General features: G+C 57.4%; 2 protein-coding genes across 5 annotated transcripts in view; both read left to right on the top strand.

Moving 5' to 3' along the window:
• The window catches only part of ZC3H18 (zinc finger CCCH-type containing 18), a 42,354-nt gene extending 23,029 nt beyond the window's left edge, over positions 1-19,325 (top strand). For 2 of the 4 annotated variants that reach the window (XM_043436420.1, XM_043436423.1), the window contains 12 exons: positions 1,859-1,976; positions 2,916-3,166; positions 11,868-12,059; positions 12,746-12,871; positions 13,261-13,362; positions 14,357-14,503; positions 14,813-14,872; positions 15,791-15,951; positions 16,090-16,289; positions 16,692-16,788; positions 17,749-17,845; positions 18,524-19,325. In XM_043436420.1, the coding sequence (XP_043292355.1) occupies positions 1,859-1,976; positions 2,916-3,166; positions 11,868-12,059; positions 12,746-12,871; positions 13,261-13,362; positions 14,357-14,503; positions 14,813-14,872; positions 15,791-15,951; positions 16,090-16,289; positions 16,692-16,788; positions 17,749-17,845; positions 18,524-18,731 (1,759 nt within the window). In that variant the 3' untranslated portion in view covers positions 18,732-19,325. The remainder of the gene's footprint in view (positions 1-1,858; positions 1,977-2,915; positions 3,167-11,867; positions 12,060-12,745; positions 12,872-13,260; positions 13,363-14,356; positions 14,504-14,812; positions 14,873-15,790; positions 15,952-16,089; positions 16,290-16,691; positions 16,789-17,748; positions 17,846-18,523) is intronic. The other 2 variants (XM_043436422.1, XM_043436421.1) reach the window with 2 other exon arrangements.
• A 4,993-nt stretch (positions 19,326-24,318) lies between these two features.
• On the top strand, positions 24,319-25,782 carry IL17C (interleukin 17C). Its single transcript, XM_043436323.1, has 3 exons — positions 24,319-24,327; positions 24,654-24,994; positions 25,401-25,782. Exons 1-3 carry the CDS (start codon positions 24,325-24,327, stop codon positions 25,660-25,662), a joined length of 606 nt encoding a protein of 201 aa, XP_043292258.1. The 5' UTR covers positions 24,319-24,324; the 3' UTR covers positions 25,663-25,782.
• The last annotated feature ends 218 nt before the right edge of the window (positions 25,783-26,000 follow it).

The raw sequence follows: 26,000 nt of genomic DNA, 5'->3' as shown, positions 1-26,000 counted from the left end.
GTAGGCCTGAGGCTGTGGGCTGGAGGGTGAGGAAGCCGTCTGGCTGTTGGGAGTGATCAGGCTGTCACTTGGCAGCACAGCCCTGAGTTCACCCCACCAGGGCCCCAGGAGTGTAGGGGGAGATGCCCTAGAAAGCAGCCACTGAAGGCCTTGTGGAGGCAGTACAGGCTGGAGGAGGCCTTGGGCCTCTCTGAGCTCTGGGCACATCTGTTTCTCCTACCAGTTTACCCAATGGGAAGGGTTAGTCTGGAGTCAAGAAATCTCTGAAAGAAGCTTGAGGGCCCAGCTGCTGTTGGGTGACCATCCCCTTCACACACACACACACTCTCTCAATCCTGGTGACCATCCCCTTCACACACACACACACACACACTCTCAATCCTGGTGACCATCTCCTTCACACACACACACACACTCTCTCTCTCAATCCTGGTGACCATCCCCTTCACACACACACACACACACACACACACACACACTCTCTCTCTCAATCCTGGTGACCATCCCCTTCACACACACACACACACACACACACACTCTCAATCCTGGTGACCATCCCCTTCACACACACACACACACACACACAGACACACACTCTCTCTCAATCCTGGGCTGCAGGTCCTCTGGGTCAGTGTGTGGGGAGGGCCCTCCTCCTCTTCCAGGGAGTAGGAGCCATCCTGTTCCCATGGTTGAAGGTCCACCACTCTCACCCACACCAGGCTCTGTGCCCAGACCTCCTGTTTTATTCCTCGGGTCTGTTTCTTCATGACCTGGGCCATCTGTGATATCGTGAGGTCTCAAGAGGGTGTCTTTTTTCCCCCTAATTTTTGGCTGTGCCACGTGGCATGAGGAATTTAAGTTCCCTGCTCAGGGATTGAACCCATACCCCCCTGCAGTGGAAGCATGGTGTACTAACCCTTGGACACCAGGGAAATTACACAGAGGGTGTGTCTTATCTTTCCCAGGGTTTCTTGGCTGGTCTTATATGTCTTGGGTCCATGTGAACCTGAGGATCAGTTGTCTACCCACATGAAGAACCTCGTCAGCATTTTTATTGGGATTGCCCTAAATTTATAAATTAATGAAGGGATTTGTAAATTAACTGACTTCTTGGTGATGTTCAGTTTTCCTTTGTGATGATGAGGGATGTGATCCTATTCGCCTGTGCTTTTGTGTCTTTCAAGAGTGTTAAAGTTTTCCTCAAGTAGAGTCTGCATGTTTCTGGTTAAGTGTATTATTACCTTGTTCCTCAGTATGTTTCCTTCTTTCTTGCTGGTTAAATGGGGTTTTCTCTACCCTCCTCACTGGTTATTATCTAGAATTATCTATGTGCCTTACTGGGCTCTTCTTACCGCTTGAATTGACTTCACCATCATGTCATGGCTTTCACATATGGTGTCATTTAATTTGCACATTGAGGTGGCTTGGGGGCTCCTGGAGTCTGGTTGCGGTGGTGCCCCCAGGACACTGTGGGTTGTCTCAGAGGCACTGGGCTTTCTTGCCCATTGGGAACTTAACGGGAACACCTCCCTGTTCCCAGCAAATAAGGTGCTGGCTTTCGTTCTGAAGTGTATAAACATCAGTATCTATCACATTAAGAAAGTGTCATTTCCTCCTCTCATTGGGAAGGGGTTGGGTTTTTATCACAAATGTTTTCACCATCTGTAGGTGTTATCCTTTGATTTCTCTGTAGGTCTGTGATTTTGTTTAGTATATTCAGTTTCTAATATTGACTCAGCCTTGCAGTCTCTTTTTTTTTTTTTAAATGTGGTGTCTAAATCTTGGCAGATATTTTATGTAATGTATTTGCATTAACGTTCCTAAGTGATAAGCTTGACTTTTACTTGCTCTTTTTCAGACTCGAGCCTTACGCAGACCCTTATTACGACTACGAGATAGAGCGCTTCTGGCGTGGCGGGCAGTATGAGAACTTCCGGGTGCAGTACACAGAGGCCGAGCCGTACCATAACTACCGGGTATGTAGGTTGGAACTTCACTGGTGGACCCTTTAAATCACCCCATTTTTATTTGTAGGACTTTATAAAGGCTTAATTGTGTGAGCATGGTGTGTGATTTCAAGTCCCAGTTGACCATCTGTGGAGAACGGATTCTGGTCCGGGGACTGACCTTGTGGCGACTTGAACAGCTCCTTCTCTGAGCTGGTCTGTGCTCTGGCTCTGTTTTCCCCAGAGCCGCGGGGTGGGTGAGCAGTGCCAGCGGCAGGGGCTGTGTCTCTCTCCGGCTCAGGACCACCCTTGGCGGGTCGTGGCCATTCCTGTCGGCACTTCTCTGAGATGTGGTAGGTTTATGAATATATGTGCTTCACCCTCTGAGCCCCTGACCCTGTGCTTCTGATGTGAAGCTGCCGGTTGGAAGAGGTCGTTAGAAGTAGGTTAGTGGTTTCTGTGCCACAGCTTAAGTGATAGTCGTGAGCTTTTAGGGCCAGAGGGGAGTGACTGGCTGGGGACCACATCAGATGGTGAGCCTGTGGCGAGAAGAGGACCTGGCTGCTGGCCCTGCTGTGCCCCTTCTCCAGGCGGTTAGAGCAGAGTCCTCACTCACTGGGGCCGGGCCGCAGGGCTGCAGGTGCCTGGTGCCAGCCAGGGCAGCCTCAGAGGGTGTGGGACCTGCCGGGGTGCCCTGAGCCCCAGGCCGGGCTGCCTGTGCACAGCCTTGGTGTCTACCTCCCGAGACGGGAGCTGAGGTCCGGGAGGCCTGCCAGGCCCACAGGCCTGGTGCTGATGCTGGAGAGCCTGCTCTGCGGGCGCCCCATGTGGCCTCAAGTCCATTTCTGGTGCAGAAACGAGACCCCCACCCAGGTGTTCTGTCTACTCCGCCTGCTCTCGCGTCCCGCCCGCGCCTCTCCTTCTGAGGGTCTGATCCCGCCTGTGCGTGTGTTTGTCTTTTCCACGAAGGAAAGGGAGCGAGAACGGGAGCGGGAGAACAGACAGCGCGAGCGGGAGCGCGAGCGCGAGCGGGACCGGGAGCGGGAGCGGCGCCAGCGGGAGCGCGAGCGCGAGCGGGACAAGGAGCGGCAGCGGCGGAAGGAGGAGTGGGAGCGCGAGCGCGCCAAGCGGGACGAGAAGGACCGGCAGCACCGCGACCGCGACAAGGAGCGCGAGAAGGACAAGGAGAAGCCCAAGGCCCGCTCCCCGCAGCCACCCAGGTAGGAACCGCGCCGTCTGGAGCCTGGGAGCGGGAGGGCTGCGGGAGCGGCAGCGCTGAGGTGGAGGACCTGCCCCCACTGTGTGGACCGCTCCTTTGGTTGTGCAGAAGCTTTCTGGTTAGATGCAGTCCCGCAGGTTTATTTTTGCGTTTGCTGTTTGTGCTTTAGATGTCGTATCTAACATTGTTAAGACCTACATCGTGAAGCTTTTGCTGTTTTCTTCTAAGAGTTGTGTAGTTTCCCATCTCACATGTAAGTTTTTTAATCCATTTCAAGGTAGCTTTTATTAGTGGTTGAAGATAGGGTCTAATTTCATTCTTCTGCATGTGACTGTCCAGTTTTCCCCATTGAGTTTTTGGCTCCCTTGGCAAATATTAGTTGCCTGGGTGTGCAGGGCTTTGTTTCTGGACTCTGTCTCCCGCTGACGTCTGTGCTTCTGTTTTGACACCAGCGCCACACTGCTTTGCTTACTGCAGCTTTTAGCACAGCTTTAATCAGGAGCTGTGGTGCCTCCTGCTCTGTTCTTTCTCAGGATTGCTTCGGCTGTTCGGAGTCCTTTGTGGTGCTGTACAAAACTGTAGGTTGTTTTTTCTGTTGTATGAAAAGTGCCGTTGGAACTTTGGTTAGGCCTGCAGTGTATCTGTAGGTTGGTGTGGGCGGCACAGACGGTGTAACCGTGTTTTCTAATTGGTGAGCCTGCTGTGTGTTTCAGTGTTTTCTGTCGTCTTCAGGTCCCTTCATCAGTGTCTTATGATTTTCAGTGTACAGATCTCTCACCACCTTTGTTAATTCATTCCTAAGTATTTTATTATTTTATATTATAAATAGGATTATTTCTTTTTTATGTACTTCGTTGTTAGTATATAAAAACACAACTGGTTTTTGTATGTTGCTTTTGTATCCTGCATTTGCACTGAATCTTGTTCGTTATTTCTAACAGTTTTTGGTGGAAAAGCCAGACTCATATCCCTGATTCCTGTCCTTGCCATTGAACAGAGTCCTGTCTTGTGTTTCTGAAAGTAAACGTCAGGACCATATAGTCTTTCATTCTTGTCTTTTGTTAAGTGTGGGTTCTATACTCATCCTCTAGGTGATAGTGAACTGACCTCCCTGAATTTGCTCTGTTTTTTCCTAATATTGGGCAAAGTGATAGACTTTAAGAACAATCAGAGTAAATCATATTTTAGATGCATTGAAAGAGTTCCTTCTTCAATTTTTCTGTTGTGGGGCCCTTTGAAGCCCCTTTTTGGTAGACACTTTGCCTTCTGTCCATACCGCTGGCTGGCCTCTGCCTCTTCTTGGCTCACCTCAATCATTGCTCTGCCATTCCCCTGCCTCTGGGCTTTACCTGCTACTCAGAGAGGTCAAACCCCCCCCCCCGCCCCCGCATTCCTGCTTTATTTATTGTTCTTAACAGCTCTAATCTCCTCCTGACTTCATAGTACTTGCTTATCTATTGCCCTCTGTGGTCTTTGTAGAGAGGAGCCCGCACAGGGCACTGCAGTCTCAGGGCCCGGCACAGGGGGGCGCCAGTAGCTAGTCTGTGTGTGACCCCAGGGCCTACCCAACTTAGGAGAAGTCTTGCGTAGAATGACCCATCAGAAAATGCATCTGATCTACTGAACAGTGTAAAGTGTGGAATCTTTCATGGAATTTATGGAAAGTTGTACTAAAGTGGAAAGCTGAAGGGTTTCCTGGTTCCGGAAGAGCTGTTTGGTGTATTGCTCGTCTGCCCTGGGGTCATGTGGGTGACAGAGCTGTGGCTCACTGCCCAGTAAAGATCAAAATGCAAAATTCAAAGCACAGCTTCTCCTGAAGGCATGCCACTTTCCACTGTTGTAAAAGTCTAGCCATCCTAAGTCAGGGACTACCTGTAGCTCATGGACAGATGCCTGTGTTCACTCTCTACGGGGAAGTCTGGGGAAGTCAGACCCACAAGGAGGGTTTCTTGAAGGCAGTGGCAAGTCTTGGCCTGGCCCCCAGCAGCGGAGCACTGTGAGCAGCCACCAGATCTGATGTCTGCACAGCCACAGGGTCTCCTACGAGGAAGGGCTCAGCAACAACACAGCTGAACTAGAGGGTCAGGGTTCGGGGAACTTTGTGAATTCCTCCTAAAATCAGAGGCAGCTTTTGTCATGGACTGGTGTGCTCTGCTGCCAGCCTCTGACATGGTTCACTTCCCTTCTTTGGGCTCAGTTCTTCCCCTGCGGACCCCCTACTGCCCTCAGCAGAGGGGCATATTCTGTCAGTCGGCCTCAGTTCAGCCCGGCTCACTGGTCTTCGGAGTCTTGAATTTCATCTTTGATCACCCTGGCTGGGGCCCCGCCAGCCCTGCCACCAACTTGAAGGGTGGGGTTTCACCAGAGCAGAATTTCCAACACGGCCTCCTGTTTCCTTTCCTTTGATCAGCCCAAGCTGGTGTGACCACTGCGTCAGGAGGTGGCCAGGCTCCCTGCTGTAATTCCTTTACCTGACCTCCCTTTTATGGGAGAGTTTGTTTACTTAGCCTCTAACAGGTTGGGAGTTTTTCATCAGCAGCTGGATGGAGAGAACGTGGTGGCTTCCCAGCTTGCATAGTGGTAAAGAATCTGCCTGCCCATGCAGGAGATGCAAGAGATTCGGGTTTGATCCCTGGGTCGGGAAGATCCCTTGGAGGAGGAAATGGCACGCCACTCTGGTATTCTTGCCTGGAGATCCCATGGACAGAGGAACCTGGTGGGCTACAGCTCATGGGGTCACAGAGAGTTGGACACGACTGAGCATGCAGCATGCACACACCTGAGAGAGGAAACAGGCACAGCTCTTTCCGCCGCATGCGGGCTCTGAACGGGGCGGCATCTGTTGGGGAAGGTCCCACACGTGGGAGTAGGGGATGCCATTGGGTGTGGTGCTGGATCTTCCCTTACATCCAGACCAGCGAGAGCTCCCAAAACCCAGCTTGTGGCCGGAGGGGGCTAGTAGCACACAGGAGGGTGGGTCCTGGCTCTGCCAGGCCTGGGTCCCTCTCATCCCCACCCCTCACCTGCCCAAGCTGCCTCCTGTGGAGCAGCTGCCACAGGGACCGCCTGTTGACACTTCTGCAGGCCTCCGGGCCAGCCCCCATGTTGTTCGTTTGGAGTCAACACCCCTGCCTTCACTGAGGCTCACCTTCATGATTGGGCCTTTCCAGACATCTTGCCCGCTTCTATAACTGGGCTGTTTTTAGAGCGGAGCCTGTAGCCAGTTCTGTGAGAGAATCGCTGTGACGGAAGAGCACTTCCATGAAACCTCCTCCCAGTGTGTACAGCCAGGCCGGCGGGCGTGCTCTGTGGGTAGGGCACCGCAGAAAGGATGTTCTCAGACATGCGGATGAATGTCATTCCAGACACAAATAGTATCCGGGACCTTCCCGAGGACTCGCCCAGATTGCCTGTTATCTTCAAAGCTGTTTACTGAGCATTCGAGCACAGTGAGAGGTTTGGGGCCCCTTGGGGTTGAAATGGCCAGCTTCTCATCTCTAGGGACCAGGGTTCTTCATGGGGCAGTGCTGTTCCCACTTCCTCACACTCCCCGCAGCCTGGCGACTGTCACCTGGATGCCAGGGAGGTGACCTCCTCAAGTGCGCCCACCCAGGAATCTCGAGACCCTGGGAGCACGGAGGTTACTGTTAGGTTGACCAAGCCATGGCTGTGTCACTGCCCGCGCACTTTGGCTCAGACTGGTGCTTGGACCAAGGGTGATGGCCGCTCGGGTCTCCTCTGACTGTTCCGTGGGGCACTTTAGGTCCCCTTCTGCTTTCGGTGGCTTTTTCCGTCCCTGTTTCCTCGAGCACCTCACCTCTTGCCATGGCACCTCCACCTTCAGTGCCATCTGTCTTACTTGTGGAATTCATGGGATCCCATAGCGGTATTACCCGCCTTTGCTAAATAACCCCGAGGGTTCCAGGCACTCACACCCAGACAACTGCCATGCTGGCCAGGCCACTGGGGCCTCCCGTTCCACACTGGCCCCATCCTTGCACTTAAGGAGTTAGATCCCAGCTTGGACTTTCTGCTAGCAGGAGACACACTCCCTGGGAGCTAAGGAACCTTGTTTATCTTTCTCATCTCATTCCAGTCTTTCCCGGTCATGGCTTACTTCCTCCTCTGGGAAAGTTGTGCCCAGGGCATTCTCGAGGAAAAGTGGATCCTGTGTGGATCCTGTGTTCTAACTTCTTGACTGACGCACAGAGTTACAGAGCTTGCCCCAAAATGGAGAGACTTGTGGTCTCTCTCAAGTTCTGACCCAAGTGCCCACAAGTGGCCTTGGTGGGAACTGCATCAATGCACGAGGTCACGAGAGCAGTCAGGCTATGGCTGCGCTCCACAATGGGAACGCGCTGGGTCAGGGCCACCCCAGACTAATGCTGCTCCTCAGCATTAGTGGCCTTGGGAACGATGGGCCTCACTGTGGAAACAGTCTTCATGACCCCACCCAGAAATTAAAAGTCCAACCTCACGGTGGAGTCAAAATTTGTTTTCAAGTCTGAGGAATAAAGCGATGGGTCTGTGATCCCAGATGCCCCTCCCTGGGAACTGCCCTCACCTTCCCAGGCCCCTGCGGGGGAAGTCGGGGGGCCTGTTCACTCCCTGCTCGTCTGTGCATGGGTCCCTGGGAGCCGCTGGCCTGGAGGAGGGCTGCTGGGCAGGGTGTTCAGGCTCGTGGCATCCTGGGGACCATCCTGGGAGCCAGCTCCACGTCCACAGGGACCCGGGGTGGGACCCGGGGTGACCTTGTCCAGAGTTCGGAGGGGAGCAACTCGTGGGGAAGGGTCCATGGGAGGCGGGAGCGAGTGCAGCGGGTAAACCCACTGACATGCTGCCCATTCCCTGTCTGTGCGTCTCTCCAAGCTCATCACCCTTCCATCTTAAAAGAGAACCTTCCTCCTTTTTATCTTTTCTTGTCTTTGACCCCAGGCTAGGCCGCTGCTCAGGGGTTTGCAGGCACCCCCACTGTGGCTGCCGTACCTCACACCTCTGCCCTGGTGTCTGGAGGGGACTCAGGCCCTTTCTCGTGACCTTTGCTCCTCAGTGTCCCTCTCATGTGGCCTTGAACAAAGGCTCAGGAGCCTGGCAGATAAGATTGCCCGTGGCTTTGGCCGCGGGGGAGGGCTGCCCAGAGATTACGGGAAGGTGTTTTCCCCTCTCTGTTCAGAGGGTTTATGCAAATGCCAAGTCTGTTCTGTCCGCTCTCAGTGCCAGCACGGCTGACGGCGTCCTTCTCCCAGCTGTCCCTGCTCGCGCAGCTTTCCTCCTGTGTGGCCCCAGCTTCCTGTCGGCGGGTGGCCTGCCGTCTTGCGTTCCCGTGTAGTTGCTTTTCCGGCTGCCTGGTTTCCCAGGTCTCTTTCCGTTCTCCTCGGTGTAGTCGGAGAGCAGGACAGCCCAGGCCGTGACTGCATGTCGGGGTGCCAGCTCGGCCCCGTGCTCTGTCCCTGCTCCCCAAAGCCTGACTGAGAGCTGTCCCTGCCCTTCCCCAGTCGTCTAGGGACAGCTTCCCCAGACAGCATTGTGAATGAACTCTCTTGATTGTTCATCCAGTCCTTCTTCCGAAAACATCTGTCTTTAAAATGGTTGTTTACAGTTTGTATCCAGGTCTGAAACCACTTCTTCCTGGTTTGAGACCCCAGTCGGGGGAGGCCATTTGGGGCTCAGCTGGCTCATTCATGCCCCACTTTGATCTGCAAAGTGCCCTGTCCCACAGGTGTTACACCTGCGTGATTTTCTGTATCCAGGTACCACCTGCTCTATTGATTCATATTTTAAGATAGTTCCCAGAAATTCCCTGGTAGCCCAGTCATTAAGAGTCCGAGCTCTCACCACCCAGCACCCAGGTTCAGCCCCTCACTGGGGAACTAAGACCCCACAAATTGCGTGGTGTGGTCAAAAAACCTTCATGGGGTTAAAAAAAACTTCCACCTTTTAAACTTAAATACATTTTAAAAGGAAATTTTACACCCTTAACATGTAACAGACACCAGATCACTTGTCCTGGTGAGTCACTGTAGAAACAAAGTAAAAAATAAAAATAGTTTTCTTCATACTAATTAAAGTCAGGAGCCCAGTCTCCCACATTTTGGGGAACATGGGCGGACTTGCAGGATGGGTTCCTGCATGTCCTGGGGTTGTTGTCGAGCTGAAGGAAGGTGGCGCTGGCCTTCAGCTCAGTCAGTGCAAGGCCTGCTCTGGCCCGTCCACGACACTAGCCGGAGAATGTGGGGCTCGAGGGACACCTCCAGGCCTGGTTCTGGTGCTCATAAGACAGCCAGACCATCTTACTGCAGCCAGAGTGAGGAAGCCTTGCCTTTCAGAGGTTGGGGGGCTGCACAGCCACCTGTCTGGCCACGGGTGCTGTGTGCCGCGAGGGGAGAGGATCCAGCGTTCTTCTGCTTCCCCATTGCTGACGCACAGCCTCAGTACTCACATGGCTCCAGTGTGAATCACGCACGCCTTCGCTGCCCAGCTGTTTCTCTCTGCCTATATTGGAAGAGCCACAGGTTGACAGAGCGGGGCCATTTTGATGACTTATGAAAACACCTGTGATCAAGGTGTTCTGTCTTTTCAGAATGAGAACAACACAGGAAGTGTAAAGGTGAAAGCAGCCTGGGATGGCCTGGGACTGGCACAAGTCAGCACGTGGGTTTCACTTCCTTCCTGGACACACTTCCAGAAGGACACACTTCCAGGAGGACACGCTTGGAGCCAGCAGGGCAGTGGCTCAGCGTGTGGGGGCCAAGTTACAGGGTTTTGTGCCTCCGTTCATTGTGTCCTTGGGGCAGTTTTAAATGCTGGATGTTGTTCCTGGTGGGGGCTCTTAGCAGATGGTCAGTATGAGTCTGCTCATTGGTGGATAGACTGATTGAAAAGTTCTGAAGATGTCAGCAGGCGGTGATTGTTTTATGTTGTGTGAATAAAACTGATGTTTTGCTGACACTCACGGAAAGTGGGGATAAATGTCAGGACCCTGTTCATACGTCCGACATGGTTCTGATCCAGAGCCCAGTGGGTCAGGCAGGGCTGACAGTGCTGCTATAGTTGTTCTCTAGGTAAACAGGCAGGACACTCCAGAGGCCTCTGAGAATTAGCATGTCTGGAATTGTTGTGATGTGGTGATTCTATGTGCAGATCAGATTCTGAAATAAGAAAAGGCAGATGAATGAGGGAGCACAGCCCCTCTGAGGAAGAATCTGTGCCTGGAGATGGCATCGCCCACACCTTCTGGAGGGAAGGCAGTTTCCCGGCCTGTGGGCTCAGGTGGAGATGGCTCTGTAAGCCTGAACGAAGCTATTAACACTTGGAACAAGTCACCAATGAGTGGAAGCCAGTAGCCTGGGAAAACACCTGCCAGCAGAGGGTTCCCATCGTCATACCCCAGGAACTGCCCGGAAAACTGGCCAAGCACGGGCATGGCTGAAACCCCCAGGCGGCCTCCCGGAAGCGCTGTCTGTGTGCAGAGCTCTCAGGAGTCAGATGTGCTCCTCTCTGGGCGTGGTGGTGCGCCTGGTGACACAGGACCCCAGGCTCGCTCGGGCAGGGAGTGTGGAGCAAGCACCGTGCTGAGCCCTGTGTGAAATGCTTTCACTTCCAGGGAAAATATTTGACAACTTAGCAAGAACCTGTTAAAGGGTTGCCTCTTTTGGCCCACTGATTCCACATCTTAAAAATTTACCCTTGAAAAGACAAGATGTTCATAAAGACTCAATAGAAAGGGTGATTTTATCATTTGTGTTTTTTAAACACAGAAGTAGCGAACAGTAGAGAAACATTCAGATTATGTAACACCTGACAGTGAAGCACTGCTGTCCGTGGTCAGGGAGGGCCACTCCAGGTGGGGCAGTCCCCGAGCAGCCCTGGCTGTACCTGCAGGGTCCCTGGTGGAGAATGAACACGGGCAAAGGGGACACTCGGACATGCTAGGAGCGGCTGTGCCAGGAGAGCCGGATGACAGGGTTTATTGCCCTGCTTCACTTCCTGTGATTTTTATCTGATCGATGTGTCACAAGGCCAGCAGGTACCTTGGTATTGAACTGCTGTAGTTCTGGGACCCTGTGCTCTCGGTGTTGCCCTGCCGAGCTGCCGCCCGGCCCCACCATTCACGCCCTCAGGACCCAGCTGTGATCCCACCCTCCTGGGAGGTTCGGCCGTGTGTGTTTCCGACTGGTGGTGATCTGTGGTGGGGGTGGGTTGTTCTGACCCGCTAGCCTTTGGTCTGGACACGCATCCTCACACTGTTGACTTGCCCTGCCCGAAAACAAAGGAAGTATCTAGGGCTTAGGTTAATACTTAGAGTTTCTAACTCACTTGGAAACCAGGATTTCTTCAATCATGTTAGCGTCCTAAGGGCTGGTGGTGCTGCCACCGTGCACCCAGCTCTAGGGCACACACCCACGGGCCCCTTCCTCGCGCCCCACCTAGCACCTGTGTGGGGGGCAGGGTGGGGATTCCGAGGGCACTGCTTAGTGTCCAGCTCCCCTGTGGCTCTGTGAGACAGCACTCGTGGAGAGAGCCCTGCGTGTCCAGTTCCAGGGGAGGTCTCCCGTTGCCAGTGTTTGCTGCCTTGTGTGTGTGGCATCCCTGGAGTGAGCTGTTAGGTTACAGTCTCTCCTCCCACACAGTTTCTTTCACCAAATGGCAGAGTTGTCTGGTGGGAGGTGGCCCCAGACCTATTAACCCCTCTGTGATTTCAGCCGTCAAGCTGAGCCACCAAAGAAGGAGACGGCATCCACAGGACCCCAGGTGAAGAGAGCCGACGAGTGGAAGGACCCCTGGCGCCGGTCCAAGTCTCCGAAGAAGAAACTCGGGGTGTCGGTCTCTCCGAGCCGTGCTAGACGGCGTCGAAAAACATCAGCCTCATCGGCCTCTGCCTCCAATTCCTCCAGGTAAGGGAGGTCAGCAGGACTCTGTCTGTCTCCTCAGCAAGGCTGGGTTCTAGAGCATCACTGGCTAACAGGACTGAAACTTAGCACCAAGGCAAGGCCTCCATGAACCCCAGAATAAATGGTGAGGTGAACCAGGGTGCAGGCAGCCCAGAGCGGAGCACAGGCCTGGGCAAGGGTCAGCGAGGGAAGAAGCACTGCTGGCAGAAGAGCCAGGAGCAGCCTGACCTGGTGTGCAGTCGGTTCACCTGTCTCCTGCGAGCTCAGTTCGGCACCTCTGAGATGTGTGTGTGCAACAGGTCTCCCAAACAAGTGAGGACGCTGTGGGCAGTGAGAGTGGGGGCGCTCCCTGAAGAGGGAGGAGGCTGGAGGTGTCTGTGGACTCAGTATTTCCACTACCTGCCCTGGTGGACATACAGATACACACGTGTGTGTCTGCCTGAGTCAGACTGGTTCATCAGCACGCATGAGCACGTGTCCTGGCTCTGTGCCCGAGGGCCTGGGAGCTGTGTCACTCTTGACTGTGAGTGTACCCGGCACCTAGAGGTTCTGAGCACCTCTCCCACGAGAAGGGGACTGGACTTCAGAGCGTCCATGAGGTGCCCCAAGGGCGGAGTGTCTGATTGTGGGGGCGCGTCTGTGTGAGCGGGGCAGGGGAAGATGCCTCACCTCTGCTGTCCCCGGGCCAGGTCCTCCTCACGGTCGTCGTCCTATTCCGGCTCCGGCTCGTCCCGTTCCCGGTCCCGCTCCTCGTCCTACAGCTCCTACTCCAGCCGGTCCTCCAGGCACAGCTCGTTCTCAGGCAGCCGGTCCAGGTGAGCTGTGGGGAGAAACATGGAACCCAGCTGAGGAACCTGGGGGTTCTGGCGATCCCAGGGTGTGGGGCTCACCTGCAGCCGGCCCCATGTGAGCAGTGGGTGATGCTGAACCCATGACAGAGCCCTGTGACTGAGCTGTTCTCACAAGGTCAGGGACAGTTTCTTCACTACTGACCGTTCCCCCAGGCTGTGTCCGAGAGCCCCATGCTCGGCGGCCTCCCCGCCAGCTCCCCTGTGACAGTTGATGGGGGTGCTGCCTGCCCCCAGCGTCTGTTTTTCCCCAGAGGTGCATTTTAGGAAATGACCAAGAGCCACCCCAGGCTGAGCAGTTGCCCCTTGGGACGTGGATGGTGGGGTGCCCTCCTCACACCTCTGCTTCCTGCCAGGTCCCGGTCCTTCTCGTCGTCCCCATCGCCGTCCCCGACGCCCTCCCCACACAGACCTGCCAGAGCCAAGGGGGAGCCAGCTCCGCCTCCCACGAAAGCAGGGTGAGTGCTGCCCACGGGCCCTGGGGAAGAGGGGCAGGCCTGGCCTTTCGATTCCTGGGTGTGGACCTCAGGCCACGGGCCGCATCTCTTCTCCATTGGGGCCCCAGACAGGGGACCCCACCGCAGTGCCGGGCCCCGGCCCCGAGCCTCACAGATGGGGTCTGCATGTGGACTCAGTCCTGCCGCCATGCTGGGCAGCTGCCTGTAACCCAAACGCTGTGTCCTATCAGTCCCATGCATGTTCAGGGTGCTCGACACTGGCAGGGTATCTTCCCCACGCAACAGCGAAGAACTACTTTGGGGCCATTTTCCCGCCTGCCTAAGGTCCCCACTCACGAGCACATCCAGCCTTCCCCAAGGGCCGCCGCCCCCCGCCATGCAGGGCCAGGGTCAGGGTGCCGTTACTGAAGGAGCATGGCCTGGCTCGTGGGCTCTCCTCCAGAGCTCTCCTGATGGCCCCATCTTCCTCCCTCTCCTGCCTTTGAGGAGGAGGCAGGGTGATGCTTGGTGTGGGGTGGGGTCTGCAGGAAACAGTGCCTCAGGTCAGGGCACAGGGGACTTGTGTGTGGGTGTGTGTGAAGTGCGTGTGGTGTATGGGTGTGTGTGTGAAATGGGTGTGTGTGTAAAGTGTGTGTGGTATGTGTGTGTGAAGTGTGTGTGGTGTATGGGTGTGTTTGTGAAGTGTGTGGTATGTGTGTGTGAAGTGCGTGTGGGGGGTGTGTGGTGTGTGTGTGAAGTGCATGTGGTGTGGGTGTGTGTGAAGTGCGTGTGGTGTGTGTGCTGTGTGTGTGAGGTGTGTGTGGTGTGTGTGTGTGTGTGGTGTGTGTGTGTGAAGTGCGTGTGGTGTGTGGGTGTGTGTGAAGTGCGTGTGGGGTGTGTGTGTGTGTGTGTGTGTGTGTGTGTGTGTGTGTGTGTGGTGCCCATGCCCCGAGGTTGGCCTGCAGGGCTGAGGCTTGCCCGGGTGCGTCTGAGCTCCCTGTGTCCCACATGACAGAGAGAAGCTGCTGAAGAAGCCAGCCCCTCCTCCAGCCCTACCGCAGGCCCCCAAAACCACCACCACTGCCCCTGAGCCCACCAAGCCCGGTGGAGACCCTCGGGAAGCCAGGAGGAGGGAGCGGCAGGCCAGGAGCCCCCCCAGGAGGTGAGTGTACCGCCTTCCAGAGCTGGGGGAGGCGTGCTCCAAGGGACTCGGCATGGCCCCCAGCCTTGGTGTCCCAGGAGTTCGACGGCGAAGTCTCCTGCTGGTGGTGGCAGGGGAGTGGGGGCTGGTGGGGGTGTGGTTGACTCACTTTGTGGGGGAGTCCTCTATAGAAGAAATCCGAGCCCCGCCTGATTTCAGTGGCCAGTCCCTGGTGGATTGTTGGTCTCGGACCAGCGAGCCCTGGCTTTGGGGGCGCCCGCGTGTTGAGGCCCCAGAAATGTGAGCTGTGGCCTCTTGGTTGTGTTGCAGACGCACAGTTAGCGGCAGCGGCAGCGGCAGCAGCTACAGTGGCTCCAGTTCCAGATCCAGGTCATTGTCATGTCTGTCCTTCCCCCGTCCTGTCCCGCAGCTTCTGCCCACGGTCAGGGTCCAGGAAACCCCGCAGAGGCCACCTCGGGTGCACACAGCCCCTCACTTGGGCTGGCCCTGCCACTCCGCAGAGCTTGGGCAAGAAGGACGAGCAGGCCGAGGCAGCTGGGGGATGGCCTATTGAAAAGATCTGAGACAGGAACAAACAGAAGAGAATTCTGCCATTTAGTTTAAAAAGATGGTATCAAGTTAGTCCTGAGATTCCTTGAATTCAGTTTTCTCTTTCACTTGTAGGCAGCAGGTGGTATACACATTTGCCTGAATCTGAGTAGGTCTGCGGTCTATTAAATACCTAACCTTTCAAGAAGGCTGGGCTCTGGGCTTCCCTGGTGGTTCAGTGGTTAGGAACCCGCCCACCAGCACAGGGGACGCAGGGCAACTGAACCTGTGCGCCACTAGAGAAAGCCCTTGAGCAGCAGCGAAGACACAGCACTGCCAAAAATAATACGTATGAAAGGCTGCCTCTTGCCTTCCCTGCTGGAGCTCGGGACGTGGGGCTGGCAGTTTTCTCAGAGAGCAGAGCCCTTGTGTAGCCTGGGCTGTGACGGGACTGGACCGAGGAGACCGTCCGTGTCTCAAGCCTCCCGAGCCGGCCCCTTGGGGTGTCTCTGACGCAGTGTCTGCTCATCCTGCAGCCCATCCCCGCCCTCTGTTGTGTGTTGGTCACATGCAGTTGTGCATCCCTGCCCAGCTAACAGCGCGGGAACCATAAGCACGAGGGCCTGGCCCCGGCCTTGCAGGTGTCCCCTCACTGGGTGGCACCTGTAAACTGTCCAGAGCCCCTAAAGCCTCAGGCTGGGCGGTTCCCCTTCCCTGGGGTTCGGGGCTGTGTGGGCACAGACGTGTCTGTCTGTGCAGATCGCTGAGCGTGAGCAGCGTGTCCTCGGTGTCCAGCGCCACGTCGAGCAGCAGCTCAGCGCACAGCGTGGACTCGGATGACATGTACGCAGACCTGGCCAGCCCCGTGTCCTCGGCTAGCTCGCGGTCGCCCACCCCAGCCCAGACCAAGAAGGAGAAAGGTAGGTGCCCACAAGGTGTGCCGGGCCTTGGGGTCCCGAGAGGAGAGGCGGTGTGGGCTGATGACACCTCCCCCAGATAGCACGCAGGCAACTGCCTCACCAGAAGAGAGGCTGTGAGGGGGCGTTTTTCCTTGGCAGGAAAATCTAAGAAGGAAGATGGTGTGAAAGTGGATAAGCGGAAACGGGATTCGTCCACACAGCCGCCCAAACCCTCAAGAACCCCTGCGGGCGGCAGGTCCTCCCAGCAGCCCACCACCCCCCAGCAGGTGCCACCAGGCCAGCCCCCAGCAGCCACGTTCATCGCCCACAAGGAGATCAAGTTGACGCTGCTGAACAAGGTGGGGCTGTGGGCAGTGCTGCTGGGGCCCCAAGACCCGTGGCTGGGCCAGCTAGCGGCTCTCCACACCGCCTGGCTTGTCCTGCCCTGATGGACAGCCTCATGGGCCGTGCCGCGTGGGCAGGGGGTTGACGGTGGGAGAGGAGCCGGTTACCACAGGACAGCCCTGGGACCTGGGTCGGGGGGCAGAACAGACGTGGCCTCTCTGAGTTGGCGGCCACAGTGCCCAGGGGACTGGAGGGCCTGAATCCATCCCTGGCGTGGCGGCCTGGAGACCATGGGCCCTGCCTAACTTGGGGCCACGTGGCGCAGGGGCCCCAGAGGAGGGCCCGCAGGAGCGGAGAGCAGGTGGCTGCCTGTGTCCACTCAGGCCTTGGTCCTGACTGCACACCTGTCATTCCAGGCTGCTGACAAGGGGAGCAGGAAGCGCTACGAGCCCTCAGACAAGGACAGGCAGAGCCCACCGCCAGCCAAGCGCGCCAACCTCTCCCCGGACCGAGGTGAGCCTCTGCCTCTGGAGCCGCACTTCGTGTGCCCTGAGAAGTATTGAAGCCCCCAGGGGGCTTTTGACCGGGTGGTCTGCATCTGTCAGCATTTACAATTTTAGAAGTGAAAACTGTAATACTTTGACAGTAATAAGATATTGTGTTTTAACACAAAGAAGAATTTTTTATGGAAAATGTATCTTCAGAAACAGAAGCTGTCAGGAGTAGCACTGTTTTTTTGTTTTGTTTTTTTTCCACAACCTCCTTACAGGTGGGGTCATTTCTTGTTATCACACAAGTAGCTCAACCTGGGAAACCCCACCTGGGCTTGTGAGGCCGTGAGCTTGTGGGCTTGTGAGGGGGCGGCGTCTCAGTGCTGCAGGGTGTGCCTGGCTTGCTCCATTAGTAAAGTGAAACCCCAAGTGTTGCCAGGCCATCTTTCCCCCTAAAATAGAAGGAGAGGGCCCAGCACACCCCACCAGGAGCAGGAGGAGGACACGGCATACCCCTGAAACACACACCCACCTACCCACCCCAGGCTGCCCATAATGCCTCTTGAGTGGTGGGACCCCTCTGTGCGCCCTCACTCGGGGCCCACACTCACAGGGCAGCAGGCACTCCTGTTCTTGGTCTTGCTTGCGGTCTGTAAGCAGCCGTGTCTTTTTGTTCCCCACTTGATCTGCACTGTGAGTTTCTTCCAAGTCAGAGGAGGACGGTTTTGGTCTGCTTGGCCTTGCACACTGGAAGCTCCTTGTTTTGAATGACGCTGATGATGGTTCAGGAAACCAAAACCCAAATTAGACCTGGGTACTTTTGAGAATGAGGAGGCTGAGCTGAATGGCCGCCGTTCTCTGGCGTGGGGTCACCGGGGGCCAGAGAGAGGCTGCCCCTTCCCTGCCTGTGCCCACTAGCCCCTATGCAGCTGGCCCCACGTGGAGCTGGGACCCTGGTCTTACGTTGTCCCCTGTCACTCAGGTTCTCGGGACCGGAAGTCAGGTGGGAGAGTCAATTCCCCGAAGCCAGAGCGGCAGAGGGGTCAGAATTCCAAGGCCCCCTCGGCCCCAACAGACAGGTGAGTGTCTCCCCACAAACCCCCCTGCTCCCACCCTGGGTACAGCACATCGGGTTCTTGGCCGCAGAGAGGGCCAGCTGAGCTTCCTCCCCAGGCGGAGGCCTGAGCTGTCAGGACTAGCTCGGGGCAGTCTCAGAGGTGCTGGGAAGGTTTTGCTGGCCCGTGTTTTCACCCTGGGCCCCCAGCGGGTCCTAGAGTGCAGAGCAGCCTGTGAGCGCGTGGCTTGTAGCCGGAGGGCCAGGGGCCAGTTGGCAGCAGCTCTTCCCTCCCTCCCACTTGGCTCAAAAAGCGGGAGCGGGGCTCACCTTTTCCCTGGAAGCAGGCTGAGTCCCTGAGCACCGGCACCCCGGGTTCGGGTGGAGGGCCAGGCAGGAGGGGCACGGGCACAGCCCCACATCCCCAGCCCTTGGCACACAGCGAGGACCAGAGCGGGACAACCAGGTCAGGGGGCTCCACGCGAGCCCCGGAGCTGTGCCCGCCACCTCCCAGGTGTGCTCCACACGGGGGGCTGTGCTGAGTGTGGCCAGAACCCGAGCTGGGCCCCAGACGCTCATCTGTGGTGGGAGCCTCGTCCACTGGGGAGGGGGTGCCTTCTGCCTAGCAGGTACAGCTCCTGGGGCCCAGGCCCTGACAGGAGGCTCTCAGAGAGCAGCCCTGATGGCCTCCCCACCCCTGCAGGAAGCGCCCGCTGTCACCCCAGTCCAAGAGCTCCAGCAAGGTCACCAGCGTGCCTGGCAAAGCCTCGGACACCAGCACCACCGCCGCCGCGGGCACCAAGTCAGGGAAGGCCAGCACGCTGTCACGGCGGGAGGAGCTGCTGAAGCAACTCAAGGCCGTGGAGGACGCCATCGCCCGCAAGCGGGCCAAGATCCCCGGGAAGGTGTAGCCCGGGCTCTGCTCCCCGAGGCAGGGACTCACCTGTTTTTATAAATAGGGTAAGCGCAGCCATTTTGGATTTTGCAGTTTATGTCTTATTTTGGCTGTGATTCTTTTTAAAAATTAAAAAAGAAAAAAAAGTTTCTCAGCTGGAAAAGAAGCCACACATGTAATGAAGATGATGCTGAATCCCAAACTGAACCAACCCCTTCCCAGAGCAGAAGTCCTGCGAGCCAGGTGGGTGGGGGCGTGGCGGCATCGAGGACCAGCTCTGATTTTATGTCAGTTACGAGTCCTCCCTCCGCTCAGGCAGGCGTCCTCAGCTCCGCCCTCCTCTGTAACCAGGAACACTGAGTGCTGCCGAGCGTCTTCCCCACCCCGCCGTCCCCAGGATCAAAAATATATATATTCTTGACTGAAGTCTGATTGGAAAATACTCCTGTCTTTTATTTTAAGCATCAAATTGTTTTAGTTGATTTAAAATGGAAAAAAAAAACAGAAAAGACTGAAAAAAAAAAACAGGCCAAGGGTATTGTTGGGCATCTGTCAGATGTGGAGGGTCTTTTTTTGAGGGGTCTCCTAAAATAAAATATTTTGATAAACAGCTGTGTTGCCCTGGTGGTGATGTTTGCCTGTGCCCAGCCCCCCTGCATCCTCCCTTTGGCGTTGCCCACTGGGCATTGCTGGCTGAAGGAGGCCACCAAGATGCCCCCGGAGCTGCTAGCCTGGCCCCGTAGCACCCCCGCCTGGTTTCCTTGCAGTGGCTGGCCCAGCGGGGCTTCCTGAGGGCCGCCATCTCTGCCTGGATCGGAGGCCACCTTCCCGGTGAGCCCTGCACCAGAGATACTCCAGCCTACAAGCCAGTTCTCCACCGAGTGCCTCACACAAGGTTGGACCCCACACGGACATGCAGGTGTCTGTGTGTGAGACGTCCCAGCTGGGCCACGCTGCCATCCCAATGCAGGGCAGGAACGCCGCTGCACCCTGCTTAGCCCCTGCTCCCCTCCCAGGGGACCAGGACCACTGGAGGGAGACCCTCCCTTGTGGGTTGACTTTGCAGAGTGGTGCCAGGGGCCTGGGAGTGCCCCTACCCAGACCGATAGCAGGGCCTCTACCCTCAGAAGACTACCTTTAAAGCAAGTCCCGTGAGTCCTGGCAGACGACTCACGTCTTAGCACTTCGCTGTGGGGGTGTCAGGAGGAGCCACCTAGGGCTCTGGCCTGGGGTCGTGACCCTGGAGCTGCATGCAGTGACCAGGTCCTCTGCCCCGAGGCTGCGTGGCCCTTCAAATGTGGGACAGGAGAGCCGGGCGGGAGCCAGCGTCGTGGGGCCTCCAGTGGCCTATCCGCAGTGCCGGCCCCACAGCACAGCACACGTAAGGCCTCTTGCACCACCGGCCTCATCATGGCGTGTGTCTGGGTAATTTCTCAGGTCTTATCTGGTTTGCCATCAGGTCAAAGCCAGGTGCAGAGGGAACTCCCATTCTCCAAATGGGCGGCCTTCGAGGACACGGGGCGGGAATGCAGAGCACCTCGGGTGACAGCCTGGCTCTGCACGCTGGGCCCCACCAGCCAGCCAGGCAGTGATGACCTCTGAAGCCAGGAGTCCACAAGTGAGCCCCCATGCAGGTCTCTGCACTCAGCCGAGGGGCTGGCCTGACCTGACCTTTCATGCCTGGGCTGGACCTGTGGCCTTGGGTCCCTGGACCGGGGCTGGGTTTAAACTGGCATCTTGCCCTCTGCCACCTGGGGGCAGGGACCTGTCCCAGGAGGGCTGAGAGCACACCCAGAGCCAGCTCCCCTACAGGTCTAGTGGAAAGAACATTCCAGGCCAAGCATCTGGGAAAAGGGAGGCTCTGTGGTGTAATGGGTTCTCAGCATCTCTGCCCTCCAGGGAATGTGCTGCCAGGCTGTTCACCTGCGAAGATGGGAGCCGTGACCTGTTCCTCAAGCCCAAGCTCTGCTTCCCGCCCCTCCTCCAGCCCTCCTCCTCCATGGCAGGCCCTGCCCCTCCAGCCTCCTCCTCTGCAGCAGAGTGCCGAGCCTTCCCTGCCCACTAGCGTTCCTCCCACCCCAGGGCCTTTGCACACACTATTTCCTGTTCCTGGAACTCTGACCCAGCTGCGCCCCACACTTCCTCTCGCAGCTCCGACCAGGCCTGCTCCGTCCCCTCCCTTGTCCACTGCCCGCCCGAGTGCCATCCTCGAGCTGGCTCTCTGGAGGGTAAACTGAAACCCCAGCCTTCTGAGTTTTCTCATGTTAACCCTCCTCTTCTCCAGGGAAGGGGTCGGGTCTCAGTTACACATCCCCACCCATGAGGAGCAGCAGCCCTCAGGACCTATGCCCACCAGCCCACCCCGCGGGTCCCACCTCCAGCTTCAGGTGAGGGCTTCTCCCCTTCTCTTGAAAGGGTAAGAAAAGGAAGACACCATGTTTTTAGTTTATAATTTTTCTAACTCAAATGTGAAATATAGTCTCCAACGTACGAGTGAACACATCAAGCTAATGGGGCAGCTCAGTTCAGTAACAGTGAAGTTCCCTCGGGTTTCTCATGATGGGGGTCACCCCTGCCTGCCACCCCACGACCCTGCTGTCATCTACCGCTGACTCGGACACACCCTCCCACCTTGTGCCAACTGTCCAGCAGCCCCTGTGACAGTCCCACCAGCACCCCAGCCCCTCAGGCCTGTACACCCAGACGACGGCAGTCCGCCTCCATTGGCAGGAGGAGTTGGGCTGAAAGGAGGCAGAAGCCCTGGGTATACAAGCAGGGACCCCCACCCTGGTCAGCCAGCCCCTGACGGGCCATGGACTAGGACAAGGCAAAGAGATTGCTCCTGACAGTGCAAAGTTTGGGGAGCACAAGAAAACTGGACTGTGGCATAGACTTACCATGGGCAGCGCTGCCTGGCCCAGTGGTCGAGAAGGCCACACCACAGGAGGGTTGAACGGGGAGGGGATTTCCACCCCCACTTTACAGGTGGTACTGAGGTCTGCCCCTAGGTCTCCCCATAAGATGGGGGAGAACTTTGAGCCTGGAGTTGCAAGAGCCTAGAGCAAACCTGTCCTGCAGGCCACCTCCCCAACTCCAGCCAGGGCTGCACGGGCTCCAAGTCATGGGCAGGGATAGAGGGACTGTCCCTGCTGAGTCTGTCCATGTATCTCCTCTTCTTTTTCTTTTTTCTTTCTTTTCCTTTTTTTTTTTCTTATTTTGTAACTCTATGGTTGATTCATATCACGTGTCTCCTGCCCTGGATCTTTTTCTCTCTCTGCTGCCTTCTGTCCTCAGCGTCTGCATTTGTCCAAGTCTCCTTGGATCTCTGTGCCTATTTCCTTCCATCCCTCCTCCCGTACCTCCATTTCCCACTCTGTCCCCCCTCCATCCCCTTTCTGCATCTCTCCAGGCAGGGACTTGGGAGCATGGACCTGTGGGTGCAGTCTGGGGACAGGGATGTGGTGGGTGTGGTTTAGTGGTCTGGGGGCGGAGCCATCCAGGACACCTCCTCCACAACGCCCTCTGGCCTTCCTCCTGCAGCCACCTTTCCAGTCTTACCCAACCCGGTGCTGGTGTGCTTGCCTCAGCCACCCACAGGAATGAGGCACTGCTGGGCCCTGCCCTGTCTTTCCGGCTGGTGCCCCGGACCCCGACCCCAACCCCAACCAGCCCGCTAGTGCCCACGGAATAATTCAGGGCAGCAGTGAGGGAGGCACATGGCCTGGCCTCAAGACCTGTCCCTGACTCGCCCACTCACTCAGCTGTTCTGAAAGACACAGAAAATGCCAGAGCTCAGCCCTCGGCGTAGGGACCACTGCGCAAGTGAGTTCTACAGCCTTTCACTTCCAAAGATCCTGTGTGGAGACCCCAGCCGCTTGAAGGCAAGGCCACTGCTGGGGCCACCTCCCCGGTCTCCAGGTGGCTTCTCCCCAGGGGCTGTTGCCAGGCACAGGTACCACTTCCCCTCACTCGTGGGGCCCAGGCAGGAGGGACTGGAATTTCTGAGGTCCCGGTGCCCTGCAGAAAGGCGGGGTCTTTCTCAACCTGAGCATCAGGCCCAGGGGAAGGTATAAGGGGCTCTGTTGTTTCCCTAAAACCATGTCGAGGTCCTAATAGCCCCAGTGCCCGTGAGGAACGTGCCTGAGGAAAGGGTCTCTGCAGCCGTGGTCAAGGTCAGGTCTTGATGATGTCTTCCTGGATTTGGAGAGTGTGAAAGCCGTGGAGAAGGAGAGACACCTGGGGAGAGAGGCACCCACAGGAACTCCAAGGACCACAGGGGCCACCAGGGCTGGGAGAGAGGCCCTGCCTACACTGACCTGGGGCTTCCAGCCTCCAGACCTGAGAAAAGACACTTCTCTTAAGGCCCCCAGTTGTGACAAATACAGGTGGTGAGCTCCCCACTGCAGGAGGTGTATCAGCAGAAGGTGGGTGGCCATGGGCAGGGGTGTGGTAGGCAGGAACAGCCTGGGGATTCAATGTGTCCATCCATTTAATGGGAAGAAGCCGGGAGAACAGCTATGAAGCAGCGCCTGCTTCGGGAATGTTTACTCCAGATCAAGGCAGGGAGGGAGGGTGGACTGGAGGCCCAGAGTCATGCACTGCCCAGTAGAGGCCCTGGGAGGGCCCAGGTGTTACCCCGCCTCTCCCAGCGCCATCTCAGGGGTCTTCCCATCCACTGAGTCTGGGCCTCCAAACTCAGACTGGTGCCTTGATGGTGTACATTCTGCCTCCTGTGGGCAGGTGGGAAACCAGGAGAGCTGACCCCATCCTCCACGGCGAGGCCCTCCTCAGCTGGATATGTGGTACAGATTCCAGAGACCAGGGCAGATGGGCCCTCCCAGGATGGCGTCCAAACCTAGCATTCAAAACTTTGCAGAATCTGGCTCCAAACCGTCTCCTTTCCAGGATAACGAAGCCCCCCACCCCAGCACCCCCAGCCAGCTGCACAGAGTTGCTACAGGTGGGCTCCTGGGGCCTCCTTAGAAACCTTCCTAGGGCACCCTGCACCTTAAAGTTTCCAGGGCATCATCACCCCCTCACGCTTAGACTTACACTTTGTTGATAAAACCACAAAAACCCAACAGAGAAACCTGAAGATGCTCACCGGCCCCTGTTCCTTCTGGAACCTCCCCTCTAGCAGGAGGAGTGGATGAGAATCAAGCCTGGTGGGGGACTAGACAGCAGCGCAAAATGAAGGAGCCCCCCGCCCCCAGGGCACCAGGTCCAAACCGCAGAAACATACAAGTGGCTAGGACTCAAGTTTACAGAAGGTTCAAGAGTGTCACAGACAAGACCCTTCATTCTCAGCCACATTTGCAAGTGTTTGGCCCGAGGCAGGGTACCCCTGGGGGGTGCTGGGGAGGGAAGGGGGAGAGATGGAGGTGGCAGAGGAGGGAGGAGTGGGAAGTGGGCCCACCCTGTGGGGGGAGGGAAGGGTCATAGGGAGGGAAGGAGGAAGCGCAGCCAGGCACTTCCCGAGGAGGAAGCGGTGCCCGGATTTTCCCCAGGTGTGGCCCCAGGTATAAAGGGCGCCACAGGCCAGCCGCCACCAGGTCAACCACCAGGGACGCATTCAGGAGCCGGGAGCCCAGAGCCCAGCCCCTGCTGCGATGGTAAGACGCTCCTCTCCCCGCACCCCCACCTGCATGGGGCCACCTGGCCCCAAAGGGCTGGTGGTTCACTGACCCCCAGGCTGAGGATGTGGGGGGTCCAGGAAACCCATCAGATCTCGGGGTCGAAGGGAGCCAGGATCCTGGATGCCAGGTTCGCTGGTGAGCTTGGGCTGAGAGGCTGGCCCCTCTGGACCTCCTGTTCCCTCAGCTGTAGAGGGAGGCTACACCTCCCCCACCCCATCCTTCCACCGGGAGCAGAGCCCGCGGGTGGCAGTGGAGGGTCCCGTCCCTGACCACCCCTGACCACCCACTGCCTGTTCCACCAGCTCCTCCCTGGCCTCCTGCTTCTGCTCTGGCTTCCCGCCAGCCTGACTCGCCACGGCCCCTCACTCCGGGTGGGGGCCCACCCCCACCCCCAGAGCCCTGGGACCCCACACTGCTACTCCGCCGAGGAGCTGCCCCTGGGCCACGCCCCCCCACACCTGCTGGCCCGAGCTGCCAAGTGGGAGCAGGCATTGCCAGTGGCCCTGGTGTCCAGCCTGGAGGCGGTGGGCCGCAGGAGGAGGCACGTGGGGGTCCCGGCCGGGACTCAGTGCCCTGTGCTGCAGCCAGGGGAGGTGCTGGAAGCTGACGTCCACCAGCGCTCCATCTCGCCCTGGAGATACCGGTGAGGGCGGGCTCCCGGGGCCTGGGTGCTCTCCCCGTGACCTCCAGCCGGAGGTTCCAGCTCCATGAGGGCAAGGGTGAAGCTCCGCGTGAGCCAATCCTCGCCCCATGTCTCAATTGCAGCCCAGACCTGGGACACCAGGGTCCTCTGGGTTATTTGGGGGCCCCTATCTGAGCCCTTGCAGGGGTGAGACTGGGACAGGTGGGGAGAGAGCAGACTTCCATGCTCTGGGAGGCCATGGGGCACGTGCACACCGGCACTCAATTGGGCACAAGCTATGTGCCACGTGCTCTCAGCGCCCCACACCGCAGGCCCTGGGCCCTGAGTGCATGTGGCTTGTGGGCGTGGGGCATGGGCAGGGAGGGAGGCGTCCTCCAGGCTCTCTGACACCTGCTTGTCCCCGCAGCGTGGACACGGATGAGAGCCGCTACCCACAGAAGCTGGCCTTCGCCGAGTGCCTGTGCCGGGGCTGTATCAGCGCCAAGACGGGCCGCGAGACGGCTGCACTCAACTCGGTGCCACTGGTCCAGAGCCTCCTGGTACTACGCCGCCGGCCCTGCTCCCGGGACACCACGGGGGTGCCCACACCTGGGGCCTTCGCCTTCCACGCTGAGTTCATCCGTGTGCCCGTGGGCTGCACCTGTGTCCTGCCCAGGTCAGCCCGGTGACTGCTGCTTGGCTCCTGAACTGGCCTCCAGGGAGGCCCTCCTATTTATGTGTATTTATTGGTTATTTATGTGCCCCTGGGGTCTTGGGCAGGTACGAGGCTCCAGGAAAGACTGGCTCCAGAAAAGGCTGGAGGGGGGCGGCGGGGGCCTGCGCCGGGCAGCCCCCACCTCGAAAGACACAGTTTACCCTTTCACAGAAACAGCCGGGCTAGAAGGAACATCTTCGCTGTTCTAGGACTTGTTAAAACACCTGCAGAAAAGGGAAACTGTGTTCTGATGGCTGCCTCCACCTCCAGGCCCCTGGGCACCCCTCACCGCAGCCCCTTGGGAGGAACAAG

This window comes from Cervus canadensis, chromosome 18 (genome assembly GCF_019320065.1).
Source record: "Cervus canadensis isolate Bull #8, Minnesota chromosome 18, ASM1932006v1, whole genome shotgun sequence".
Lineage (NCBI taxonomy): Eukaryota > Metazoa > Chordata > Mammalia > Artiodactyla > Cervidae > Cervus > Cervus canadensis.
Note: the sequence above shows the minus strand (reverse complement) of the source record. Positions and strands in the feature narration are given on the sequence as shown.

Excerpts from the sequence above, each read along its gene's own strand:
- IL17C (XM_043436323.1), top strand. Across the intron at positions 24,995-25,400 it reads ATCTCGCCCTGGAGATACCG|CGTGGACACGGATGAGAGCC; the intron begins GTGAGGGCGGGC and ends TTGTCCCCGCAG.